This window comes from Neofelis nebulosa, chromosome 6 (genome assembly GCF_028018385.1).
Source record: "Neofelis nebulosa isolate mNeoNeb1 chromosome 6, mNeoNeb1.pri, whole genome shotgun sequence".
In the NCBI taxonomy this organism is placed as follows: Eukaryota; Metazoa; Chordata; class Mammalia; order Carnivora; family Felidae; genus Neofelis; species Neofelis nebulosa.
In genome coordinates, this window is record NC_080787.1 from 36,110,621 (window position 1) to 36,134,308 (window position 23,688).

Sequence of the window (23,688 nt, forward strand, 5' to 3'; positions counted from 1 at the left end):
TGACATCAAGCATCAGAGTACTCAGGACCAACCTTCCCGTGCAGGGCACTGCATTCCTGCCGGCCGTTATGGTAACTGCTGCTGGTGTGCCTGCACACACAGTCCTAACCCCCTCCCCCCCCCAAAAAAAAAACCCTACCTTGCTCTTCCTGAAGCTTCTCCATCTCATTAAATGGCAGCTCCATCCTCCCAAGTCAGACCCCATCCCTGGAGCTGTACTTGCCTTCTCTCATCCACCCCACTCCCAGTCCATCACCGAGCTCCCAGACGCCACCTCAAGACGTCAGCCGGGACCGTCCGCTTCTCACCATCTCACTGCTTCCCCTCTGGTTCGGCTGTTCCTGGTCTCTCCTGGGGGAGTGCAATAGCCTGGCCTTGCTGCTGCTGCCCTAGCCCCACCCTCCACACAGCAGCCACAGTGATCTGGTTCAAGCCTAGGTCAGACCATTCCACCCCTCGGCTCTGACCCCCGTGGTAGCTCTTGTCTTCATTCAAAGTCCTCCTGAGGGACCACAGGGCCCTAAGGATCTGCTTCACCTCACCCCTCGTTGTTCCTCAACCACACCAGCCACACTCTGCCCCTGGGCCTTTGAAAGTCTGCTCCTGTCTGGAACATTCTCCTCCCAGACTTCTCCATAGCTTGGTCCCTTCAGGTCACCTTCTAGGCAGGTGGCCCCTGCATCCCTGATCACGCCATCTCTGTCTCTGCTTCACCCTACTTTGCCCCCCCCCCCCCCAGCACTGCCCGCTATCCTTTCATCTCTGTGTTTGACAAATCATCTGCTCGGTGTGCACCTCCCCTCCACCCATCCCAGGGGGCAGGGCCACCAAGTCGCTCACCTGTAAGTGACATGTTCCTGGCTGCCTCGGAAGGGGCTGGCCGGGGATGCTGTTGTCTTCCTTGCTCTATTCCCAGCGCCCGAGTCAGAGCCCGGTACAGAGTGGGTGTGCGGCACACGCACATCTGACTGGCTGCATGGAACGCTTTGAATATGTTTCCGCGGTTGCTCCAAAGTGAGTTAATGTCCGGGGTGGGCTCCCCATGTGCCAGATGCTGCCAGCGGTGTGGGGGGCTCCTGAGAAGTAGGAAAGAAAGCATGGCCCCACGAAGGAGCATCGCTCTGCCCAGTGTGTCTCACATACGTGAGCCGAGGATGGCCTGGCAGGTCATGTGCCAGAGGAGAGGTCCCTGTACCAGGGCTCATGGAGAATGCAGGGCCCTGTGGGCAAGGGAAGGAGGTGGGGGCTGATTGTACTCCTTGTACCTTCCCCAAATTCAGATACACCTCCTTATCCCTGTCTCTGCCTCCACTGTCCCTGTTCATGTCTTTATTATCTCCCCTCTAGAACATTCCAGCATCCTCCCAGGCACCAGGCATATCCCTTTAAATCAATTAGTCTCGCAGTTGCTAGAGCCCTGTTTATGAAATGCAAAGCTTCTTTGGCATTTGGGTTTGTGTTTCTTGGTCCGAGAATGGAGTCCCAGCTCTTTCCAAGTGTACAATGTCTTCTCTGACAGGCCCCTTCTTACATCACTGGCTTCCCCTGGCTTGCTCCCTCGGAAACGCTTATAGCTTCCTACAGTCATGGTGATGTTAGACTTCTCTGTACTTTGCCACCTCCCTTTTTTAGCTGCGTCCTACTTGTCTTTTTAATTTATTTTTTCCTCTACTCGTCTTTTAAAGCTCAGCCAAAGTGGTCATCTGCGTGGGGGGTGGGGAAATAGTGACTGAAAAGGGGCATGAAGGAACTTTCTGGGGTGATGAAAATGTTCCATATCCTGACTGGGGCGGTGGTTACATACATATGTACAGATGTCAAAATTCATCCAACGGTTCGCTTAGGATGGGTGTATTTAATCATGTACAAATTATACCCCAATAAAGTAAATTTAAACAAAAGCTCAGCCCGGTGCCATTACCTCCAGGAAGTCCTCCCACATGCCCAGGCTGGGCCTGTGCCTCCTGGTCGGCTCTGGGAGGACCCTGGACCACCTCTGCCTCATCACTCACCACCCTGGACTATAAATATCGGACTGTGGTCATCTCCTGTGGTCTTCAGCTCATTCCCCGGGGGCCACTAGCCCCTAGCGTGGTGCCGGGCACGTCATAGGCACATTGGTATGGATGTCCGGGGGCAGGGGACAGGGGGAGTGTGCACCACTTGAGCTCACCCCCTTTCTCTTGGGCCATGGGTGACTGGAGTATCTGGAGTCAGACAAATCTGGGTCTGCCGGCCACTAGCTGTGTGACCTCAGGCAACTCAAGGGAGGTGCTAATGATGGAACTCACCTGACAAACAGGTGTGACGCTTGCCGGGTGACCGTGACCGTGACTGAAGGCTCCACTGAAAAGCTATCCTCCTCTTGGGGCCAGGCCCTGTTCTAAAGGCTTTCCTTGCACTCAGTAATGTGAGCCTCACCCAGCATTTGTCATCCCCATTATATGCGTGAGGAAATTGAGGCACAGGGTAGATAACAACCTTGCCCAGGCCTGCGTCGGTGGGGGAGGCGGTCTGACTCCAGCTGGTGCACGTGGCCGCCCCACCGGATCTGATGAAGGCCAGCTGCTGTTTGTATTACGTTGCCACTCCTCCCTCCCCCGCTCCCCTGGTGCTCCTTGTCTTTATCCGTGTCCCAGAACCATCTCCAGTCTTTAAGGTCATGGTCACAGTTAACGGGAAGCTTGCAAAGGCAAGATTTTCTCATTCCCCACGGAGTTGCTGGATGGAAAACAGGCTGGGCCCCGTCACCAGGCAAACGCCCGTTTGTGTTGACAGGAGCCAGGCGGATTAACTACGCAGACGGCTCAGCTCAATTCACAGACGTTTAGCCAACACCCGTGATGTGCCAGGCAGTAGGCTGGCACCAGGATGCAGGGGAGAGCTAGGAAGATGGAAGAGGGTGTGCCCCGGCTGGGAGAGGCGGAGGAGTATTTAAGAGGCCCAGGTGAGAGAGCAGGCCCCACTCCACACCCCAGCGGCCAAGTTTCTTGGTTTAACCCCCATCAGGCCTAGGCTTTGGAGGTGATGTTTGACCTTCTTTGTGGCCACCCAGACCCTAAGAAGTTGGGAGCGGTCCTCTTCCAGAAGCCCCCATCTCCCACTAAGGAATCCCAACACTTGCTTTCCCAGACTCCCTTGCAGCAGGGGCACAGGCCTGTGACCCACATTCTACCAAGCAGCAGAGACGACAGGAGAGCAAACTGTGGCGGAGAGGGTGGCTGCAGGCGTGTCTGATCCCAGGGCCCACGGTGACAGAAGTTTTCGTGTCGTGTCTTCAGTGACAGTGGGCAAGATGGTGTGCCTGGTCTGCTGGGACAGCAGCCGGGTCGCTGGAATCCACTTCTACGGTGGGATTTTGGACGCTATGCTATTCCTTGGTGGACAGCTGCGAAACTTGCTGTCTGGCCCTCCCAGTGACTCTGACTCACCGCACGCCCCATGACAAGTTGCTTTCCGCTTAAACTACTTAGAGATATCTGTGGGTGGTAACTAAGAAGCTGGGCTGATGCATTCAGTCCCTATGGCTCTCATCACCCGACCACCTTACACAGAACCGCTGCTCAAAGCGCATGGGGAGCTGGAGATCGCCATGGCCCCAGGACTGATGAGGGAGGAAGAGACGGTAGAAGGAATGTGTGGGCACGGCGGGTTGGCTCATTCAACATCCATTCCTACACTGTGCTGTGCTTTCCCGTCTGCACTGGGAGGCTGGGAAGCTACAGGCTACATTTCCCAGATGCCTTTGGGTTCCAGATATGATCAGGATCCTGCCATCCGATGCACTCCCATGAGACTTTGATTTGGAACTACAGTGTTTTTTTTTTTTTTCTTAATGTTTATTTATTTATTTTTGAGACAGCAAGTGAGCACAAGCAGGGGAGGGGCAGAGAGAGAGAGAGAGACGCAGAATGTGAAGCAGGCTCTAGGCCCCGAGCTGTCTGCACACAGCCTGACGAGGGACTTGAACCCACGAACCAGGAGATCTTGACCTGAGTCGAAGTGGGGCGCTCAACCAACTGAGCCACCCAGGCGCCCCTGGAACTGGGTTTTGAGGGGAGGGAGGAAGGGGAAACTTCACTAGAGTCAATCGGGATCGGTCATTTGCGGGTAGCTTCCTGCTCCAGCACTTTCTCGAGGAAACAGAAGCCTCATTCTGGGATGTGGTGTGGGCAGCTGTTCTGGGGAAGCTCAGCTGGTCTTCTCCGTTCGGATCCTCCAGTGCCTTTGTGAGCTGTCTGCGCCCCCTTGATAAATTCTTTTTGCCGAAACAAGAATCCTGGGATTCTGCCATCGGCAGCTAAGAGCCCGTCCCACCATGCCCAGCGGAGCCCAGCCCTTCCTCTGTGTTCTCTTTGGTTCAGGGGTCCTCATTGCTGCCACAGCCCTGTCAACTTCATCCCTCCGGCAGGGACTTCCTCATGGCTGATGCCAATGGTCAGTTGTTTCCCCGCGACCTTCTAAAGACCAGAGCGTGGAAACCAAGGGTCCCTAAAAGATCTACCCTGGGCCCCGGAGCTCTTCCCATCGCCTCAGCGAGGAGTCCACGAGCAGGCGGGCACTCTACCTGCACTCACGACTCCCCGTGGAGGCCAGCCTGGAGACAGCAATCTCCTCCTTGGCTAGTTTAGGCAGAAAGGGATGTATTATCAACTCATTTACAGAACTGTCTAGAAGAACTTGCAGGAGGGTTCTGCTTACCGAAGGAAAAATGGGGCCAGGGCAAAAAATTACTTGGGAAAGTGGGGCTGATGGGCAATGCGTTCCTGGGAGTGGCCACCCCTCCAACATCCCCCAGTGCCAGCCCCATCTCTGCCCTGCCCCCCTACAGCGATGGCTCTTGCCACCCAAAAGCCCTCCAGATGACCCTCCAGAGCAGCGGGGTTGGCTGTGACGGCGACATGGGGCTCCTGCCTCCTTGCACACTGCCTATGGGAGTTACCAATGAGACAAAATCTGTTGTGGGTGATTTACACGTCTGTGAGCTTTTAATGAGCACAAAACCAGGTGCCAATATTGTCACTTTGACTAATTTTTCCTGCAGGGATTGTTCAGGGCCCACAAATGCACACACAGAACATGCAGACAGCGTAAATTCTGAATCTCTACTGGTGCACGCACACACACGCGCATGCGTGCGTGTGTTTATGGGAGTGTGTGTAGCATAAGTTGGTTTTACCCCTTCCGCAGTCCATCCCCTCCCTAAGGAGTATATCCTGGAACCAAAATAGAAAATAACAGAGACAAACGGATTGAAGGTATCCATTTTCGCCCACACTTCAGAAACTGATATGGAAACATTGAAGTCTGGATGAAACTCTAGAATAACAAACCAACTTCAAACTGTTTTGAAAAATAAATATTGCACAGGACCCACACATCCGCGCACGTCAACTTACTTCAACAAGGTTTTGAGGAACCTTACCCGTCACTGCGGGCCACGTCCTCTGATATATTCTACTTGGATTTTTCGGTTTTGTGTGCTTGTTTGTTTGGTAATGCTGGCCACAGTCCATGAAATTGATTTCATGACTCACCAGGGGGTCCCTGTCTTGCTGTTTGAAGCTCATCCTCTTAGGCATCTCTCCCCTCCTCTGGGGTTTTATAAAGCTGAACAGGAGAGGCCAACTGCCCTGTGTGCTTGGTGGAGAGTTGAGGGCAGAGAGAACAGATGCCAGCCATTGGAAGTTGGAGGGTGAGGCGATGAGACCGGGCACGGCTCCTGAGAGGAGACAAGGGGCTCTTACAAAGCCATCAACAAAGGAGGACCCTCCGGGCCATGACCTGCCTCAGGGAAAGTGGAGATTGGTAATTCAGCTGACAGCCTGGAGGCCGCAGCTTTGTGGTCCTAGAAGTGTGGAGGGGATCCTGGGTGGCTCAGTCGGTTAAAAGTCCGACTTCAGGTCATGATCTCCCGGTTCGTGGGTTCGAGCCCTGCATTGGGCTCTGTGCTGACAGCCTGGAGCCTGCTTCAGATTCTGTGTCTCCCTCTCTCTCTGCTCCTCCCCCACTCACACTGTCTCTTTCTCTCTCAAAAATAAACAAATATTAATTTTTTTTTAAATTCACTTAAGAAAAGAAGTGTGGGGAATTTCCCAAGGCAGGGAGGAAGATCTTCCTTCCCTCTCACTCCTTCATACATCCTCTCTGTCTTCCTTACTCCCCACCCCTCTCTTCCTTTCTAACTTCCTTTCTTCCTGCAAGGCCTGGCTGGGCTGGCATCCGGTCTGGATCTTGCTTTTCCCTGGCTCATAGCCATGGCTGAACCCCATCCTTGGTTCTCATGTCCCCATCAGCTCTTAAGAGTCCCTGGGGTGGCTGATGGCTGGGGGTCTGGGCCAGGGGCCAGGAGGCGAAGAGCCCCAGAGGCCTGTGCATTCATTGGTGGCTGGCAACTCATAATGGGGGAGGGGGGAATCTCCAGATGTTGGTGTTTAATGCTTTCTAGAGCACAGCCCATCCCAAGCATGTAATATTCATTATATGATACCAACATTTAGCTTCAGCAATGGAAATGTCAACTTTAATTATTTTCAAGGAGTCTTGATGGCTCTGGGAATAAATCAATATAAATAATGTTTTCATAAACTCTGAATCATGCTCCTAATAGCATTATATCTATAATTTTAATATTCAGAACAATTTTTCTTTGCATCTTACCAATTAATTGTAGCCAAGTGCTCATTTTTCTGTTTTCTATTGCTGTCATCTCAGAGCCAGGGGCCGGAGGTGACACACTGGCACAGGGGCCATGTCCCTGATCCTGAGCCCATTCCCGATTCTACTGCCCAAAAGGCCAGGCTCGGTATAATGTCTCTTCCCCCAGAAAACCATCCCCTTTCCTCTCACCCACTTAGTTTACTCACCCTTCTGGCCCACTGTCTCCAAGAAGCCTGCTCTGACCAGCACGTCTGGCAGGGATGGGTCCCTCCTCTACATGTAAACGTGGCACCCCATCTACAGCCCCCAGGGCAGACAGCGGGAACTTGTCCAAGGTGCCATCTACCGGCTGTGTGACTCTGGACAGCTGACAGGTGGTAGCACCAAGGGGTCATCTATCAGGCAGGGTTATTTGCAGGTCACAGAGAATGACACTTGTGGATAAGAGCAGAAATGGAATTTATTAAAGGACACCAGGAAGCTCAAACTCTGCAAGGGCCAGAGAATGCAGCCTGGAGGCAATTGACCGGGAACGGCATCTGAAATTCGGCTGCAGAGCTGGCCCAGAGGACGCCACCGACACCCTAAGACCCCAGCCCTTGCAGTGTGCACAACAGATGGACAGGCCTGAACGCTGGGGAGATTGCCCATCTGCTGCTTCCGGCTCAAAGCCTGGGGAGGTGTGAGCCACTGGCGGGGCCTGGGACGAAGCCAGGGGTCCCCCAGGCACAAGAAGAAAGTTCAGATGATGGGCAGATGAGGGCACACAATGCTACCGGGGCCACAAGCCTCCCTCTGCCTCATTGCTGAAGACTTTTTGCAGCAGTGTTGCCCGGTGTCAGTATTTTCTCAGTAGAGAACTCCAGAAATGCAGCTCCCAGGACCTCCTCTCCGATCTGATTTCTGCCCTAAACTTCCCATTAGGACTCACTGTCCCATGTCACCCACTAATGTGCAGGGAGAATGCACTGATGGACAAACGGGACACTCCAGTGCCCGTGACGGTTATATGTCTCAATGTGGACAGTTAATTGGGGTTCTGGTTTTGGGAAACTGGTCTCTTATAAGATTACAACCTATGAACCAGTGTCCCAGCCTGTCCCTTCTGAGCCAGCCATTCAGGGTCCCTTTTTCTAAGGCTTGGTGACCTGGCCCCAGTTCCCGGTGATGGGGTGGGGGCTGTCTGGACAGTAGTTGGCTCTGTCCCTGACCCTGACCCTGACCCAGAAGTACCTTTCCATTCACAGGAGTGTAGGGTGGTGTCCATTAGTCACCATGTATTTGAAAACAGAAATCAAACCCGCAGCCTCTCTGAAGTCGCTCACCCAAAGGTTTTAAAAAGATCAAGCCCATCAGTGGACTTATTGGAATATCCCATTCACTTTAAAAAATGAAATGATGGGGGTGCCTGGGTGACTGAGTCGGTTGAGCGTCTGACTTCGGCTCGGGTTGTGATCTCACGGTTCATGAGTTCAAGCTCCATGTCGGGCTCTGAGGTGCTGACAGCTCAGAGCGGGGAGCCTGCTTCGGATTCTGTGTCTTCCTCTCCTGCTCGCAGTCTGTCTCTCTCTTAAAAATAATGAAACATTAAAAACATTTTTTAGATGAAATTATGTTCAGTTGGGATCCTCTGGGAAATTCCCGACCCTATCCCTCTTCAGTGCTAATAGGCTGAACACTGGACACTTAATAGTTCTGCACTGTGGGATGGACAGATGGACGGATGGATGGCGAGCTGCCCTCCAAGTCCAAGAGTCTGGGAGGGAGGGTTAAGAGCAAACAAGACTGTGGAGAATCTTTTTTTAAAATTTTTTTTTTTCAACGTTTTTTATTTATTTTTGAGACAGAGAGAGACAGAGCATGAACGGGGGAGGGGCAGAGAGAGAGGGAGACACAGAATTGGAAACAGGCTCCAGGCTCCGAGCCATCAGCCCAGAGCCTGACGCGGGGCTCGAACTCACGGACCGCGAGATCGTGACCTGGCTGAAGTCGGACGCTTAACCAACTGCGCCACCCAGGCGCCCCAAGACTGTGGAGAATCTTTGAGCACAAGATTATACTTTGTCTGGAACAGCTGGGAGATCAGCGGGGGCCTCATCCAGAGGTAGGTGGGTGGGTGGGATAATTTTCCTGGGTCCCTTTCTGGGAATTTTCTCTGAAGATGCCTGACGGGTCCAGATTGGGTAAGAAGCAGTGGGAGAGCAGGTTACGAACTGTTATCCCCAGGCACATTGTTCTAAGGGATCTACCAAAGGCATCAAATTATGTTCCCTTCATGCTTGAAGACAAAGAAGGGAAATTTGAGAGCTCTCCTTTTAAGCGGTGTGCCTTCTAACAAAGAAAGAATACAAGCATTTGTACCGTAAAGCCATCCGCTTGATTACTATACCCAGGGCAACCAATTCATATGATCCCCGAGCAAGATCCTTGGAGATTAACGCTACATTTCATCGGCCATTAATCTCCCACATCCAGGGGTTGGGCGAGCATGTTTGCTACTGGAGAATGTGATCTCCAACTTTGCCTGAGAAATTTCTTCCCGATGACTGCATTGTTTAAAATTCACCTCCTCGGCCCCTGCCCAGTCCTTCTCCCCTCCCTCCTACCTGTTCAGATTTTTCATTTACAGGCAACTGCAAATGAGGAAGGAGACCCAAACAGGAAGCCTCACCCCATGAAAAGGGGCCACGGGAGGCCGTCAGGAATCTGGGGCATGTCCCCTGTGGCTTCTACAGAGGCACAGTGGTCAGGGAGGACAGGGTCACAGAGGGAGGGGCAGAGAGCCGGGGAAGGAATGGCTGTGGCCAGCTGTTGGTCAGCAGGCTTTGGGGGGCTCAGAAGGAGCAGTAGGATCACCAGTTTGTTTTTCCTAGAGCAGGCTTGAGAGAACAGCTATAGCGTGTAGGGTAGGAGGGGGAAGAAGCCAAGGAGGGCTGGCTGGGTGCATGTTGCACAACTGAGGTCCTGAGGGCAAAGCCCTAGACCCCTACTTGAGCCTTCCTGGTCTGCTGGGAAGGCGAAAACGGGGAGCTTCCAGGGAGCCCTGCCAGAGATAGAACTCATCCCATTGGTCCTGGCTGGGCCTCGGAGACAGCGCAGGAAGAGCCTGGGTAGAGGGTAGCAGAGGGCCTGGCCCGCGGCCCAGAGCAGCCGGCAGGTGCTCCAAAGAGAAAGACTTTGTACCCTCCTGCCAGCCTGGGTGCAGGGCCCGGGGAGAGGGGCCCGGCTACTCAGAGCTTCTGGGTGAGGGCCCGCTCTCTGCAGGGTGACCCCAGCTGCACCTGAGAGGCTGGAAGGCTGTCTGACCTGACAAGCTGGCTGAGAGACGTTCCTGAGGGAACTGTGTTTAGGATGGGGGCTTGTAGTTGTGGTGCTGGGTGGGGTGGCAGCAATTCTGTGCCCTTGTCTGTCACCTTGGGCCTTCGTCAGGCAGGCCCTCCTCTGGGGAGGGCATCTGAAACTGCAGGAGTGAGGCCGGCAGGAGGCCGGAGGGTCCCAGAATGCCGGCTCCGTGCTACCCCACCTCACTTTGTCCTCCCCAACCACTCTGCTCCTTTCAAAGCCTGCGGAAAAGTGCTCCTCTCCTCCACCCCATCAGCCCAGACACGCCAGGGTTCTGCAGCCGATGTGCTTCTTCCCCAAGAGGGGTCTATGGAGCCCTCGGGTCCTCCTGTGAATGTCCTGGGTGCCTCGAGGCCCGGGATCTGTGCAGATTCAGTGCCACCCCACAGCGGGGCAGACCCGAGACGGATGCTGTCCGGGCAGACTTTAGCCAGCACAGAGCCGAGCGCAGGCCTTGGGGGCCTTCAGAGGGCTCTCCTCAGTCGTTTGGGGCCACAGTCCACTGTCTGGGGGCTGGGACTGAACCTGAGCCCCCACCTCCCACCCCACACCAAGCCCCGATTCCACAGTTTTTCTCCCTTTTCTCTCCGACCTCCCAGCGGGTCAGAAAAACTATGTCCCAAGAGAGCTTTGGCCCTTAGCAACATAAAAAGGGGTTTGTTTTCAGAAATACAGAGGCCATCTGCCCATCCCTGGGGGCTACCTTCCCAGCGATGGCCAGACGGGCTTTTCCTGTCCTGCTGACTCCTTACTGAAGCCGATGAGGCAGCAGAAGGCAAGCTGACAGGCTGCAACCCCCCCCCCCCCACCTCGCCAACACCCCCAGGTGGGATATGTGTGATATTCCTCGCACTCCTGGCTGCCCAGGAACAAAGGAAAGGGTGAAAACAACTGGTTAACTGATAGAGATCCTAGAACGGCAGGACCTAAGTCTCCATCACCCCTCCATAGTGACGTGAGAAACAAAGGCAGAAGGAAATGGCGGATAGAACTAAATTTCCTTGTAACCCGCAGCCCCTTGACAAATACTTGAGGCTGGACGAGTAAAACATCTCTCCAGGAACTCCTGTCTTAATGTTAATGATTTGCTAGAGGGAAAAACAACCTTGGCTTGACAATAGCATCCCGGGAGTCTTCTTTAGCATATGAAAATCTCACTGGAGACTTTACCTCACCCCCAACCCCATAGTATAAAACCAGTCTCTCCTGTGGTCCCCGGGGCAGCTCTTCCTGCCCACCGGGTGCTCTCCCAGTGTTTCAATAAAATCACCTTTTTTTGCACCAAAGACGTCTTCCAGAATTCTTTCTTGGCCGGTGGCTCCAGACCCCACGAACCCCACTGTCATCCCCCAAAAACCTCATCAAAGACACTCGGCCCGATGCTCATTGCTGAGGTCCTAAGGCAGGGAGAGTTCTCCCGTTGCTGGGTGACCTTTCATAAGTCACTCCTGTCCTGGGGGCCTGATTCTCCTCATCTGTAAAATGAGGGGGGAGTGAACTATCTCTGATTCCTTCTAGCTAAGAAATCTGTCTCTGTGATGATGCTGGGGATCGTGTAGCCTCACTTCCTTTGTTGATAAAATGTGGAAAGTAATAAAACCATTGAAACGTGAAGTGTTGAGTATGAAGGGCGCTCCCTCTGCCTTTTCTGGAATGAACACCGTTATCCACCCTTCAAGGAGGGGAGGGCCCTGGCCAGTGCACGGTCCCCGTGCCCCCTCATCCCTGCCGCCCTCCCCTCTCTCTGCCTCCCTCTGGGGTTGCTGGGAGGAAGCAATGAATGCCACGTTCTGTGTCCAGGAAAGGCCCGTGCAGATGCTCAGAGATCATCATCTGCTCAGTTCAATCATGCTGACCAGCCTCAGGCTCTACCTTCCAGGGAGTAGACTCGGGTCTGTACAGAGTCCTTCTCACGTGATAGGAACAGGGGCCTCCTGGGGGCTGCCTGTGCAGAAGAATTAACCCCTGGAGGAAGGGTCCGGTCAGTCTTGGGTGAGGGACAGGGAGCCACCATGGGCCCACGGCCCTGCAGAAGAGGCAAGTAGGAGTAGGAGGTGAGGAGCCCGAAAGCAAGGCGGCCGCGTCCCCACCGTCTAACAAGGCATTTCTTGGAATACTTGTGGAGAGAAAAAGACACTGATGAGTGCCAATGGATGCCCTCCCCAGTAGAGATGGAGGGAACCCACCCCCTACTTCTGACTCAAGAAGTCAATGGCTGGGGTCCTGGCCTGAATCTGGGTAGAGGGCAGTTCTGAACTGCCACGGGGGAAGAGGGGGACTTCTACACACATAAGTCACCATGCTTTGTACTATGTGACCCCACTGATGGGGCCAAGGCAGCCACCTCTCCGCTGGGGTGGGGACACCGTCTGAGGAGCAGTTAGGTGGAGGGGAGCAGAGACGCATGCCCAGAGCCTGGCAGGGCTATGCCTGCGTCCATGCCCCCAGCCCTGCTGTGTCCCCAGGAGGCCAGCTGCCCATTGGCCCCCAACAGCCCCATCTCCCGGGTACCCCCCTTCCTCCAGCTGTAGGGCCGCTTGTGTCAGATTCTTAGAACACAGGAGCTGAACTGGAAGGGCCCCTTAGAATGAAGGGAGCCACAGACACTGCCTGGGGTAGAAGGGCGAGGCCCTCACTCTGGGCTTGCTTGCTGGGGGCAGGGTTCACTGGAATTAGAGGTGGCTCAAGGCTCCAGGGCTCCCGATTAAAGATTAAGAACAACAATTGCATTCATATGTAAGCTTCCCAGGGTTTAATACACTTTTTGCATTGTCTTCCCAGGTCTTACGTGCCCAGGGCAGCTGCCCAGGTAGGTAATTTATCTCCATTTTACAGTTGAGGAAGTAGGCTCCAACAGGTTAAGGACCCTTGAGACCAGAAGCTCCCAAGGTGGAATGACAGGCAGTGGACTGACAGCTGAGAAACAAGGGGACCGTCAGTGTCCCCCCATTATTTCACTCCTCTCCGGGCTTCCGCGGGTCTTTGACCCCTGCACAAGCGCAGAGCGGGGAGCATTTCAGAGGGGGGCCCACCCCAGCCCCGGCCACGCCACCTCGCTTCCCCCGCTTCCTGTGCCCTTAAGGCACAGGCACTCAGACAGTCAAGCCACCGAAGGGGCCCCCAGGACGCTGCCGGCAGGGGCCACCCAACAGCGGGGGCGGGGAGCGAGGCGCGTGCGGAGGGGGCGCCGCCACCGTCACTGTCACAGACGGAGCCCCTCGGCTCTTCGTGACGCTCGTTCATCTTCGCTCAGTACCGTCAACTCCTTTTCTGCCCAGAATGAAGATAAATCGCTCTGCGCCGGAAAACTACATTTAGCATCTCCTTCTTTTTGTGGGCCAGCGAGGTTTTCATCGACAAGGCGTTGGTATTGCAGATGGCTTGCCATATGCCGCATTCCCTCTCGCTATCACCTTATGAGCAGATTCTGTCAGGTTTGAGGAGTAAAAGCTTAATTAACGAGTGGTGTGTACAATTATGTACTTAATTATCTACTGCTTTTACTTCTTTGTTGTTTCTTGGTTTGCAAAAGTTTGGTAACAGTTATAGGCAACTGTTCCCTAATGCAATTTCTCTTCTCTCTCTCTCTCTCTCTCTCTCTTTCCCCCTTTGGAGACTGCCAGTGGGATGAGAGGGGGGCTTGCCTATTTAGACAGTCAAGCTTGAAGATGTGGGCCCAGCCCAGACTTACTGACCGAGCTCCCTGGGAGGTGCCCCCCCCCCCCCGCCCCCAGGGTATATGAGTTTCCAGGAGAGTCTCCTGGTGCTGTCCAGGCTGGGAACCCAGACCTGGGCCTCCCTATCTCAGCTGGATGCAGTCAGGACAACCCTCCTTCTCATTCTTTCTCCATCTCTTCCAGTTGGTCCATCCTGGGGATGGTGGGTGTGGCTGGACCAAGGTAGTAAGGAGGACAGGAGGTGATTGCGGAGTGGTGGGGAAGGTGGGAGGGACGGGGAGGGGACAAGGGACACCTTTGCTGCAGGGTAAGGACAGGGGCAGTTTTAAGGAGCAGAGCACAGAAAGACGACTTGGAATGGAAGCACAAAAGGCAGCAACGCGGAGGGAGTTTACTGGGCTGACGCCAGACCCATGATTTGGGGCTTAGAAAGAAGCGACTGGACTCCCCCCGGAAGCATTTCCACTCACATCCCATGTGACCTTAGGGCCGGGAAGTCTAGTGCATCTCTAGTGCAAGGCGTCAGTGCAGCGGGGTCCTGTTTTAGCACACCTGCCTCAGGGCTCAAGCTCGGTCATCAACACGGGTGACAGAAAGTGGCCCCAGAGCCGACAGCAGAGGAGTCTGAAACATCAGGGAGGTAGCCCATCTGGCTTCTCAGAGGGCCGAGGGCTGGCTCTGGGCTCCTCAGCAGGTGGGTTCTCAAGTGTCTCCCCCACCCCCACTCCGTGCCTACTCATGTTGGCTGAGCCTGGGTGCAGTCTGGGGAGGCCTGGAGGGTGGGAGGGAGAAAAGGAGAAGATGCAAGGGCAGAAGAATTGCAGAATCAGGAGCTCAGGACTTCCCTTTCTCCCTCCCAGTCGAGGGAGAAACATGGTGGACATTTCCCGGAAATGAAGACGGACACAGGCCATGCGGTCCCAGCTCCCCACCCAGGAGCGCTTGGCTATCTAGATCACCTCTCTGCACAGCCGTTTCCTTGTCTGCAATGAACAGCAGGTGCCGGAAAAGTTCTTGGGCCTCTGCTGGGTCCCCGATAAGATTCTGTGTTCTCCAGACACCCCCCATCTCTTATCTCTTAGGGAAGAGTCTGCCAGACTCCAGAGCGCTGGCGAAAGAATGGTAGAGGCCGGGCTGGGCTCTGACCTCATGGCATACCCGAGGCCTAGAACGGCGCCTGGCATGTGATAGGCGCTCGGTGGGCATCTGTCGGATTCGTGGGATTTTCGTAGACCTGCCAGTTGCGGCTGTGTCACGCTCATGGTTCCTTCAAAAGACAACTGTCCGACCCCAGAGAGAGCCAGAGTCCCGTGCACCATGCCTGGTCCCAGCTGACTTATGGGCAGACCATCGAGGAAAGTCAACTTGAGATGTGGCCTGGGAGAAGGGACGACACAGGGCAAATGGGTCCGGCTTCTCGGAGGGTTGACCTGGGAAGTGCTGGGAGCATGAGGGGAAGAGCAACGTGAGTTGAAGCTGAAAAGAATCATTGGAAGGAAGAGGTAGAGATGGGGTGATGGAGAGGCGACACGGAGGAAATGACAAGGGAGCAGGACAGAGGGGTCAGCAGTAGTCCTGGGGTGAGGGGAGACATCCCCCCTGCCCCTGTGGGGGGAAGCCTGGCTCAACCACAGACTCTTTTCTCCAGTTCCCACCCCACATGGTGCCCCTCACTGCTTCCTGTAGATCTGTGTTAAGTGCCCTGACCCTGTTCAACCTTCCTCTGCAGTATCAGTTAGCTTAGGGAAGGTCTTGAGAACAAAAGCTTGAAAGGATAGAAGCAGGAGGTGGGCACACTCCTCACAGCCGGGCCTCAGAAATCAAAATCTGACCAACTTCAGAGGCAGAACAATAATTTGGGGACACATGAGTGGATCGTTCATCCAAGCTGGGATTCAGGCAGAAGCTCCCAAGAATTGCTGGCAGGACCCCAGTAGGAGAATGGAAAGTTAGTCGCCAGGTGGCCTTCCCCACTTCTGCGGTAGGGGTTGGGATGGATGAGGGAGCCAGGGGAGGAGATGGAATCATCTAGGTGGGGACCGGGGACTCGGAGGGTCTGAGGAATGGCTGAGAACTCCCTTTCCACATGCAGGATGATGTGGCTTCTTGTACTTATACTGAACAAGGAAACACTTGAGTCTCACTAACCCGAGGGTGCTGCATCTTGGTGGGATCCTAATGGGGCAACCCAGCTAGGTTTTCACCCTTCAGAGGAAGGAAATCTTCAAATGCATGGCTAGGGAGGCTGAGGAGAAACACGACTGGGGTCGTGAACAGGAAGGAGGGCTCTTCCGTTGGTCCCACCTCCATGCCAGGGGTCCCGCTGCAAGGCCTTCTCCCGGGTGCCTTTCAACCACAGATATACCTCCATACGTCACCACATGCCATACCCCCAATCCAGCCCTCTCCATCACCCCATCACACTCCTCCTCAGGGAGGGGAAGCTGCCACAGGGGGTATAGGCCACCCTCATGGAGCCCCACTGGTGGTACAGGACCACCGTCCTCCCCAACCGTTAGCCATGGCCACAGCTCAGGGCCACAGCAGGTCACATAGTACTTCTCCCTCTTCTGCTCTAAGTCATTCCTCAGAAGAACTTCAAGACCCTCTTTGCTGCACGTGGATGCCGTGGATGCCTCAGATGGGATTGGGACGCAGGTCGGGAGGTCAAGATGGACATTGGTGAGAGGGGCAGCCAATGACAATTTGGGGACTGCTGGAAGAGGTTTGGAACTCTGCCCTCCTTGCAGAGGCAAAGAAGCCTGTTCATTTCCAGAGGTAGAGCTCAGCTTGTGTCACCTATGGGGTCAGGCAGGGGGTTTGGCACTGTGTTCCCCTGCAGCTCTTGTGGTGGGTGATTGGTGTTCTCAAACATGGCGTCCCACTGGGTCCTGGGGATGTGGAGCAGGGGAGAAAGCCCCATTTCCACTCTTGTGGATGTTTATCCTTTCTATCCCCTCCACCAGAAGGTCTTTCCTTTAGCCATCTTCCCAACCCCAGACTGGTTCGCTCGCTCGCTCGCTCGCATACATTCCCTCCCCCACCCCCAAGCCTGCAGTAACACCTCTGGGTAGGGGGAGGTTTCCACCCTGAGCTCACCGAGCCCCCATTTCCTACTGCTGGTCCCCAGCAGTTGCAATGGAGCTTTGTTGCCATGGCAACTTCAGGTCCCCGGGGAAGGAAGAAGGGCCCACAAGGAGAGCAGCACAAGCATCTGAACATCAAAAAAAGTGGTGCGTGTTCTGCTCCTCTCCCACTTTGTGGCTGACCCTCCCCCTAGGCCCCACTTGGGTCGAGCCAGTCCGTGGGGCCCACACTTCGCACCCCACGGCTTCTACCCAGCTCAAGCACCACCTTCCCGTGTGCTCCCTCCTGAACCCACCGGCCTCTGTGTGCCTTACGGACCAGTCTGTCCCCCTGAGGAATCCTACCACACTGTTGACAGGTCTGTCCTCTGCAGAAGTCTTAGTCCTCGTCGCTTCAGTGGTGGCATCGTTCATGTCCAATAAAGGCTTCTCTTGCAGGTGGGGGTGTGCTGTGGGTCGGGGCGCGAGAGGGCCCAGATAGGTCGCTGGGCCAGGCCTGGGAAGGAGAGGCTGGGGTGCATGGGTGAGGGGCCTGAGTGTCAGGGTGGGGCAGGTGGTGGGTGAAGAATGGGATGGCTGGCTTTCCTGTCCCTTTGCTGATCAGATGCGCTGCCCTTGGGTTCTTGAGCCACTTCACACTAAACCCCACTGGGAGCTAAGCGTTCAGAGAAAATGAACACCCGGTTGTTGGGGGCCTCAACAGTGCCACATGGGGAGGCCTCCTTCCCAAGTGGCTGCATCAGGTTACCCTGAGGACATTTCACATGGAGAAGGGGCAAGGGGTACAGTGGGTAACTATGTGCCTGATGGGTGCCAGTGTGTGGAAAAAGCCCAGCTCATTCTACAAGACCAGGGGTGGAGGCCACCAGGAAGCAGAGGGTGACCAGAAGCATCTAGGCTTGCACCTGGCTCTCGGGGATGGCTGCGTGCAGGGCTATGACAGGGATATAGTGTAGATACACTCAGATTTCTTTCCGACCCTGCCCACTCAGGGGGCTGAGTGGGTCATTCTGTGGGTAATTCTGACGAAGTGATTCTTCACGGAGTTTATCTGAAATATAAGAATGGGTTCCCGGGGGCACCTGGGTGGCTCAGTCGGTTGAGCGTCCGACTTTGACTCAGGTCATGATCTCACAGTTTGTGAGTTCGAGCCCTGTGTCGGGCTCTGTGCTGACAGCTCAGAGCCTGGAGCCTGCTTCGGATTCTGTGTCTCCCTCTCTCTCTGCTCTTCCCCCGCTCATGCTCCGTCTCCCTCTCCTTCAAAAATAAAACAAACATTGAAAAAATTAAAAAAAAAAAAAAAAGGGTTCCCGGTGCTCTTAAAGCTTAGAATGTCTGAGCCAAAGAAGAGACTCGGGGAAAGTTCTGGAATGCAACCTGGAGGAAGCCAAAGCTTGGATGCAGCATGTAACTGCTCACCCACTCATGGTAGCAGAGCTGGAAGTGGGCCCTGGGCCCTGCCTTTTTCCCACTCCACTAGGATGAGAACATGCATTTCCTGACAAGCAATCTGCTAATAGCCTGCTGGGTTGTATGCACGAATGTTCCATGATGCCAGAATTCATGTAATGTCTCCTTACATTACTCTTATCACCAAGGAATGGCTCACACCATCCCACTCGGGGCCAGATGATTCCCCCTTGAGTGGAGAGACTATGGTGTTGGGGGTAAGGTCCATATGAGCAGGCAGGAAAAAAATGGAAAAAGGAAATGTTTCGAGGGAGCAAAGACCAGTTAAAGACAAAGAAGTAGCTCCCTTTTGGTCCCCCCTACACGTCCCCCACTCACCAGCCTGAATGTTGCCTTTGGTGTGGGGTACGTGCAGAAACCAGAGATCTGCCAGGGTGACTCCAAATTCCACGACACGGATGATGGGATGGAGCCCTGGCAGTTTGGAGAGGACAGCGAGGGAGAACATTTATGGAACGCCTCTTTGAACTACAAAAGACAAACGCGCCTCGCCTGGACCCCTGAAGGACCCACTTTGTGAACCTGTGGCTACTTCCTGGCCAGATGTCAGAGAGAGGACCATACTCTCAAGACCCTGCTTGGCTAGCTGGCTACCTCATAGGTCCTTGGGTGGCGGTGACGAGGAACCATAGCTTACACTTACTTAGTTAGTCCTTTGGCGTGCTTTGTTACAGGTTTTAAAGGACAACCCTATATTATTTGAAGCCTCCTCTTAAGTACGCATAAAGAGCGAGGAGAAAAAAGCCTCCCTTTGCAGATGGGGACACGTATTCACTCAGTTCTGGAACTGGATGGAAAGACTCCAAGGTCGATCTGCGTCTCTGTGCCACCTGGTGTCTCCGTTCCCCCGAGGGCGGCCGCAGCTTTGCCCGCCTCTGTCCCTCCAAACAACTGTCTCCCCGCTTCCCATCAAGATCTCCATCCCGATGCCAGAGAGGCTCCTCCCCGTCCCAGACTAGAGGCCCCTGTCCACGGCACCCCCATCGGGCCTGCCCCTCGAGCCCCGGCACTTGAAGAGCTGAGGTCAGCTCTGCCCTCCGGCCCCCAGAATGAGCAGTGAGCGTGTTCAGCAGAAACGCTCCTCGCCTAGCGGAGATCAATACGTCAATAGAAACGTCAAGCTGAACACAAACAGAGGGAGGTTGAGAGAAGCAGGGGCAGGGGGCTAAGTAGGCTCTGGAAGGAAAAGAGCCAGACAGGCCTGTCTGGGGAACAGCTCCATCCAGCAAGCGTCTTCCCTGCATTGTCAACGAAAAAAGGAAGACTCATTAATTCAGGCCCCACTAATTAGGAACCCACCACAACCCAGATCCGGGCTAGACTGAAGTTTGTCTCTATCTAGGTCTGGGGGGGAAGGGTTTGTAGAGCGACGGCCTGCTGGGCTAGATCCCGGCAGGAAGGCTTTGCACCTGGCCCTTACAGGTGCATCCCGCGTGATTTCCCTTCTTGGGGCTGTCTTTGTGTCTTGTGTCCCTCACCAGATTGTAAGCTCCATGAGGACGGGGACTGGGATCGGGGGCCCCCTGAACCCAGCACACTGTGACCCTGAGCCACAAGCAACCCCTGAGGAACCGCCTCGGCTAACTTGGAGCAAGCAAGCCAGGCCGCAGTCCACCAGTGACAGTGAAGGAGCAGATGTTGGAACCCCTTGGATGCGAGCAGGGCACGGACGCCCCGAAGGGAGGCCAGTAGCTCTCGAAAGGCATCTGTTCTGGAAGGGGATCAGCCTGGTGCCCACGGCTGGCGGGGGGAGCATCTGGATGACCCTGGGTGGTCTTGTTTGTAGAACTCGAGGGGGAGGGAAAGGAAGGGACAGCTTGTCAGAATGCCAAATCACCAGACTGGCAGGAAACCCCAGGGTGCTCACTTCGGGGTTTGGTCACAGAAACCTCTGTCCTTTTCCCTTGGAGAGTTTGGAGAAATATACCCAGACCAACGAGAAACAGTTTAGGGGTTTCTTATGACATGGTGCCTCTGCAGAGGTGTGACTTCAGTGGGTTTGGGTGGGTTCTCCATCAGGGATCCTTTGATCGTGTTTTTTGCAAAGGAAGGAGGAGAAAGCTGGCAGGCCAGTGAGCATCCTCAGGGTTTGTTACACACGGTGGAGCTTTGCCAAAGGGGCCACCACATTTTTTATGTTTTTTTATCCCTCCGGAAGTCCTTGCGGTGCCCAGAGACCTCAAATAAATTACTTTAAAACTCAATTCCTTTGTACCTGTTATGTAGCCTATGCGAACCCACAGTAGGAATTGAAGTTTTGTGGGGGGAAGGGGAGGTCACAGAGAGAAAGAAAAAGAGCAGGAGCTTGGGGGCCTAGTGGTTGGGGGGGAGGTCAGACACCTAAGAGTTCAGCAGGAGAGGACCTGGGTGCCTGGAGAGCAAGGGGAAATTAGCGCTCGAGCCCCTGGTGGTGGCATCCACACCCCTGAAAAGTCACTTTTGAGATTCTGTGCTCTGAGTTGACCAAGACTTGTCCTTTTAAGCGTCAACTGACCCAAGGGGTTCACTGAACTAAACAGAGGCGACAAGTCAGGTAGAAGAATTGGGGTTCTTGAGGTGGATCAGAAAATTACGCCAATGGAGAGAGACTCAGGGCAGTTGCTGCCATGCCTGGTAACCAGACGGTCTTGAAGAACTCGGGGATGGGCCTCCGGCCAGCTGCTGGGCTGTGCAACCTCAAGCAGAGACAGCAGGATGCCGGGTGCCGGGGCAGACAGCGGTTCTTGAGAGTGAGTGGAGATCGGGACAGTGAGCTTGAGGTAGATCAGCAGGGTGGAGTGAGTGCAGGGCTGTGCCTTCCCCTGTGGGATCACGGGAAGAAGGAGGAGTAAAAAGAAAAGATGCATGTGGGGAGTGTGATCATCTTGGGGGGGGATATTCTGGGATCCGTGACCCTCAGATTCTCCACCTTGGCCTGATATGACGGAGTTCATTGCTTTCCCTCATTTTAGGAGTGCCTAGGGGGAGAGCGGTTAGGCCCCTGATGTGGCAGGGATACGGTGGCACCAACAGGCCTGGGGACAGGCCAGAAATGGCCTCGAGAGCGTTGCCTGTTGGTGACCTCTTTGCTCGGCCAACAATAGATACAGCACCCTACAATTCAAGGACCTTGGAGATTTATAAAGGCCTGTCATATCCAGCCTCTGAGATTGGAGCTTTCCAAGGGCGCTTTGAGATGGGTAAGGAGAGGCAAGTGAGTTTCGGGGAGGCGAATTGTCTGAGGCTACACGGTGGTTTAGCGGTAGAACCAGCAGCAGGCTCCAGCCCCAGAGTTCTAACATCTCTGGCCCTCTTGTACTCTTCCCCTTCCCCTCTATCAAGCTGGAAAGGGTCCCCAAGTCACCCCAAGGAAAGAATCCTTGGAATGCGAGCAATGTCCAGGGCTCTCGCTCCTTCCAGGCACCTCCCCCCTCCCCCACATTCAGACACCTTCCAAACCCCCTTGGAAGGATGTGGCAGGACATTCTCACTGGCTGCTGCCTGCCTTTGCCTTTGAACGTTGTAGATTGGGAGCGGTAGGGGGCACACCACCGCCCTGCACAGGACAAGAGGTGTTCTCCATGCAGCAGACCGATCACTTCACGCCCGGCAGTAAATGGGGAAGGGGTTGTCTTAGCCCCTTGGGATACCTGGCAAGCCCCGGTGGAGAGCCCACTAAACCCCAGAGCAGGGGCAGCCCACGGGCTCCACAAACTCAGTGACCAGCATGTGGCCCCAGTCAAGGGGTTGGGGTGAGGCCTGGTGTACCTGACATGAGATTTGCCGGCCTCCCTTTGGGACTGCCCCACTCCACCTTGGGGCTCAAAGGGCCAGTTAAAGCAGGTGCCCTCTGGCCTGGGCCTGGGCCCCAGCCTCTGGGGCTTTTCTGGATGGAGGGTAGGTTGGAAATGGGGACCAGCCTTCACTTCTACCTTGAATTTCAAAGTCATCGGCTCCAGGCAGGGGGAATGGGGCTGGGTTTGAGAAAGACTTTGATCTTGAAATAGATAGTCTCGCATCCAGGTCTTGGATTTGCCACTGACTAGCTGTGTGACCTTGAGCCCCTCTCTTAATATCTCTATAGGAGGCTCTTCACAGAGTTTCTGTAAGTATCAAATGAGATAATGGGTGGGAAGGTGCTTCACCACGTGTAATGTGGCCTACAATGGAAATGGATTTTATTATAAGGGTTTGGGGGGCCCTGGGGGCTTGGGGGGCTTATGCCCTTGCAGGGAAGAATCCATATAGTGAGGGCTCTATGGGGCCTGGAAGATAGCCGCGGCTTACTTTGCTGCCTTCATGTGGGACGGGGGGCTGGCTCTCCAAAATGTGGGGGCTGCCTGGATGGGCAGGGAACTGCTCAGCATGGTTGAAGAGCCACCGAGCAGAGGGAAATGAAATCTCACTGGCTGCTCAGCTTCCCCAGATCTTTTTACTGCACATCATAAATTATCATCCTGTTTTATTCTCGTTTTATAGCCTCTTCCAGGCCGTTCCTGGCATTTACTCTCTGCTCTGGGCCAACTGTGTTAGAAACGGTTTCCTGGTCTTTATCTTTCTCTGTCGACATCTCAAAGTCCTGGCAACTGACCCAGCAGCTGGGGGGCTTCTGTGACCACCTGTTGGCTGAGGAAGCCTCAAAGCTGGTTGCTGAGGGTGATGGCAAAGCCAGGTTGCCCAGTGCCTGCCCTCAAGTAGCTCTGATGAGCTGGAGGGAAGTAACGCGTATATTCCTCGTGTTTGCAGGGGCTTTGTTGAGCCTGCTTCTGGGGCAGAGTCTCGCCTCCTGGGACCTGCAGCTCTAATTCAGGCAGCTGCCCAGGAGGTGATGACAAATGCCTCAGTGTATGTAGTAGGCTTTGTTTTCACGTGGACAGTCCAGCCTTTCCCACATTTAGAAGTGTCCAGAAGACCTCCAAGATCCTTTCCATTGACAATATCCTGGTTCTACCATTGTGAGAAGCTGGGGGTGGGCTTGGGGAGGTGGGGGAGGGTCCTGAGGGGATTTACAAGGCTTACATTCTAGTCCTGCTTTTAGTACTTGTTAGTGGCCCTAGGCAAGTTCCTTCCCCTCGCTGGGTGTCAGTTTCCTCATTTGTAAAGTGGAGCCCAGAGTTCCTTCCAGGGCTGCCGTGCTATTACCAGGGAGAGGTTATGCGCCTGCCTGCGGAGGACATCCAAGCGGTTGTTTGCAAAGTGACAGAGTCACCTGACAAATGAATGTACTGTCAAGTGTCATGCACAACAGTTCTGTTTTTAATGAAATGCTAGCTTTTTTTTTTTTTTTTTTTTTTTTTTTTTTAATTTTTTTTTTCAACGTTTTTTATTTATTTTTGGGACAGAGAGAGACAGAGCATGAACGGGGGAGGGTCAGAGAGAGAGGGAGACACAGAATCGGAAACAGGCTCCAGGCTCCGAGCCATCGGCCCAGAGCCTGACGCGGGGCTCGAACTCACGGACCGCGAGATCGTGAC

General features: G+C 54.4%; 1 protein-coding gene and 1 long non-coding RNA gene across 2 annotated transcripts; both read right to left on the reverse strand.

Moving 5' to 3' along the window:
• Nucleotides 1-12,739: 12,739 nt before the first annotated feature.
• LOC131514055 (uncharacterized) lies at nucleotides 12,740-17,108 on the reverse strand. Its single transcript, XR_009262911.1, has 2 exons — nucleotides 14,826-17,108; nucleotides 12,740-13,429 (listed from the first exon to the last, which is right to left on the reverse strand). It is a non-coding gene; the product is annotated as an uncharacterized LOC131514055 (long non-coding RNA).
• An 11-nt stretch (nucleotides 17,109-17,119) lies between these two features.
• Nucleotides 17,120-23,484, reverse strand: LOC131514054 (uncharacterized). Its single transcript, XM_058733610.1, has 2 exons — nucleotides 18,554-23,484; nucleotides 17,120-18,022 (listed from the first exon to the last, which is right to left on the reverse strand). Exon 1 carries the CDS (start codon nucleotides 22,231-22,233, stop codon nucleotides 21,208-21,210), a length of 1,026 nt encoding a protein of 341 aa, XP_058589593.1. The 5' UTR covers nucleotides 22,234-23,484; the 3' UTR covers nucleotides 17,120-18,022; nucleotides 18,554-21,207.
• Between the last annotated feature and the right edge of the window lie 204 nt (nucleotides 23,485-23,688).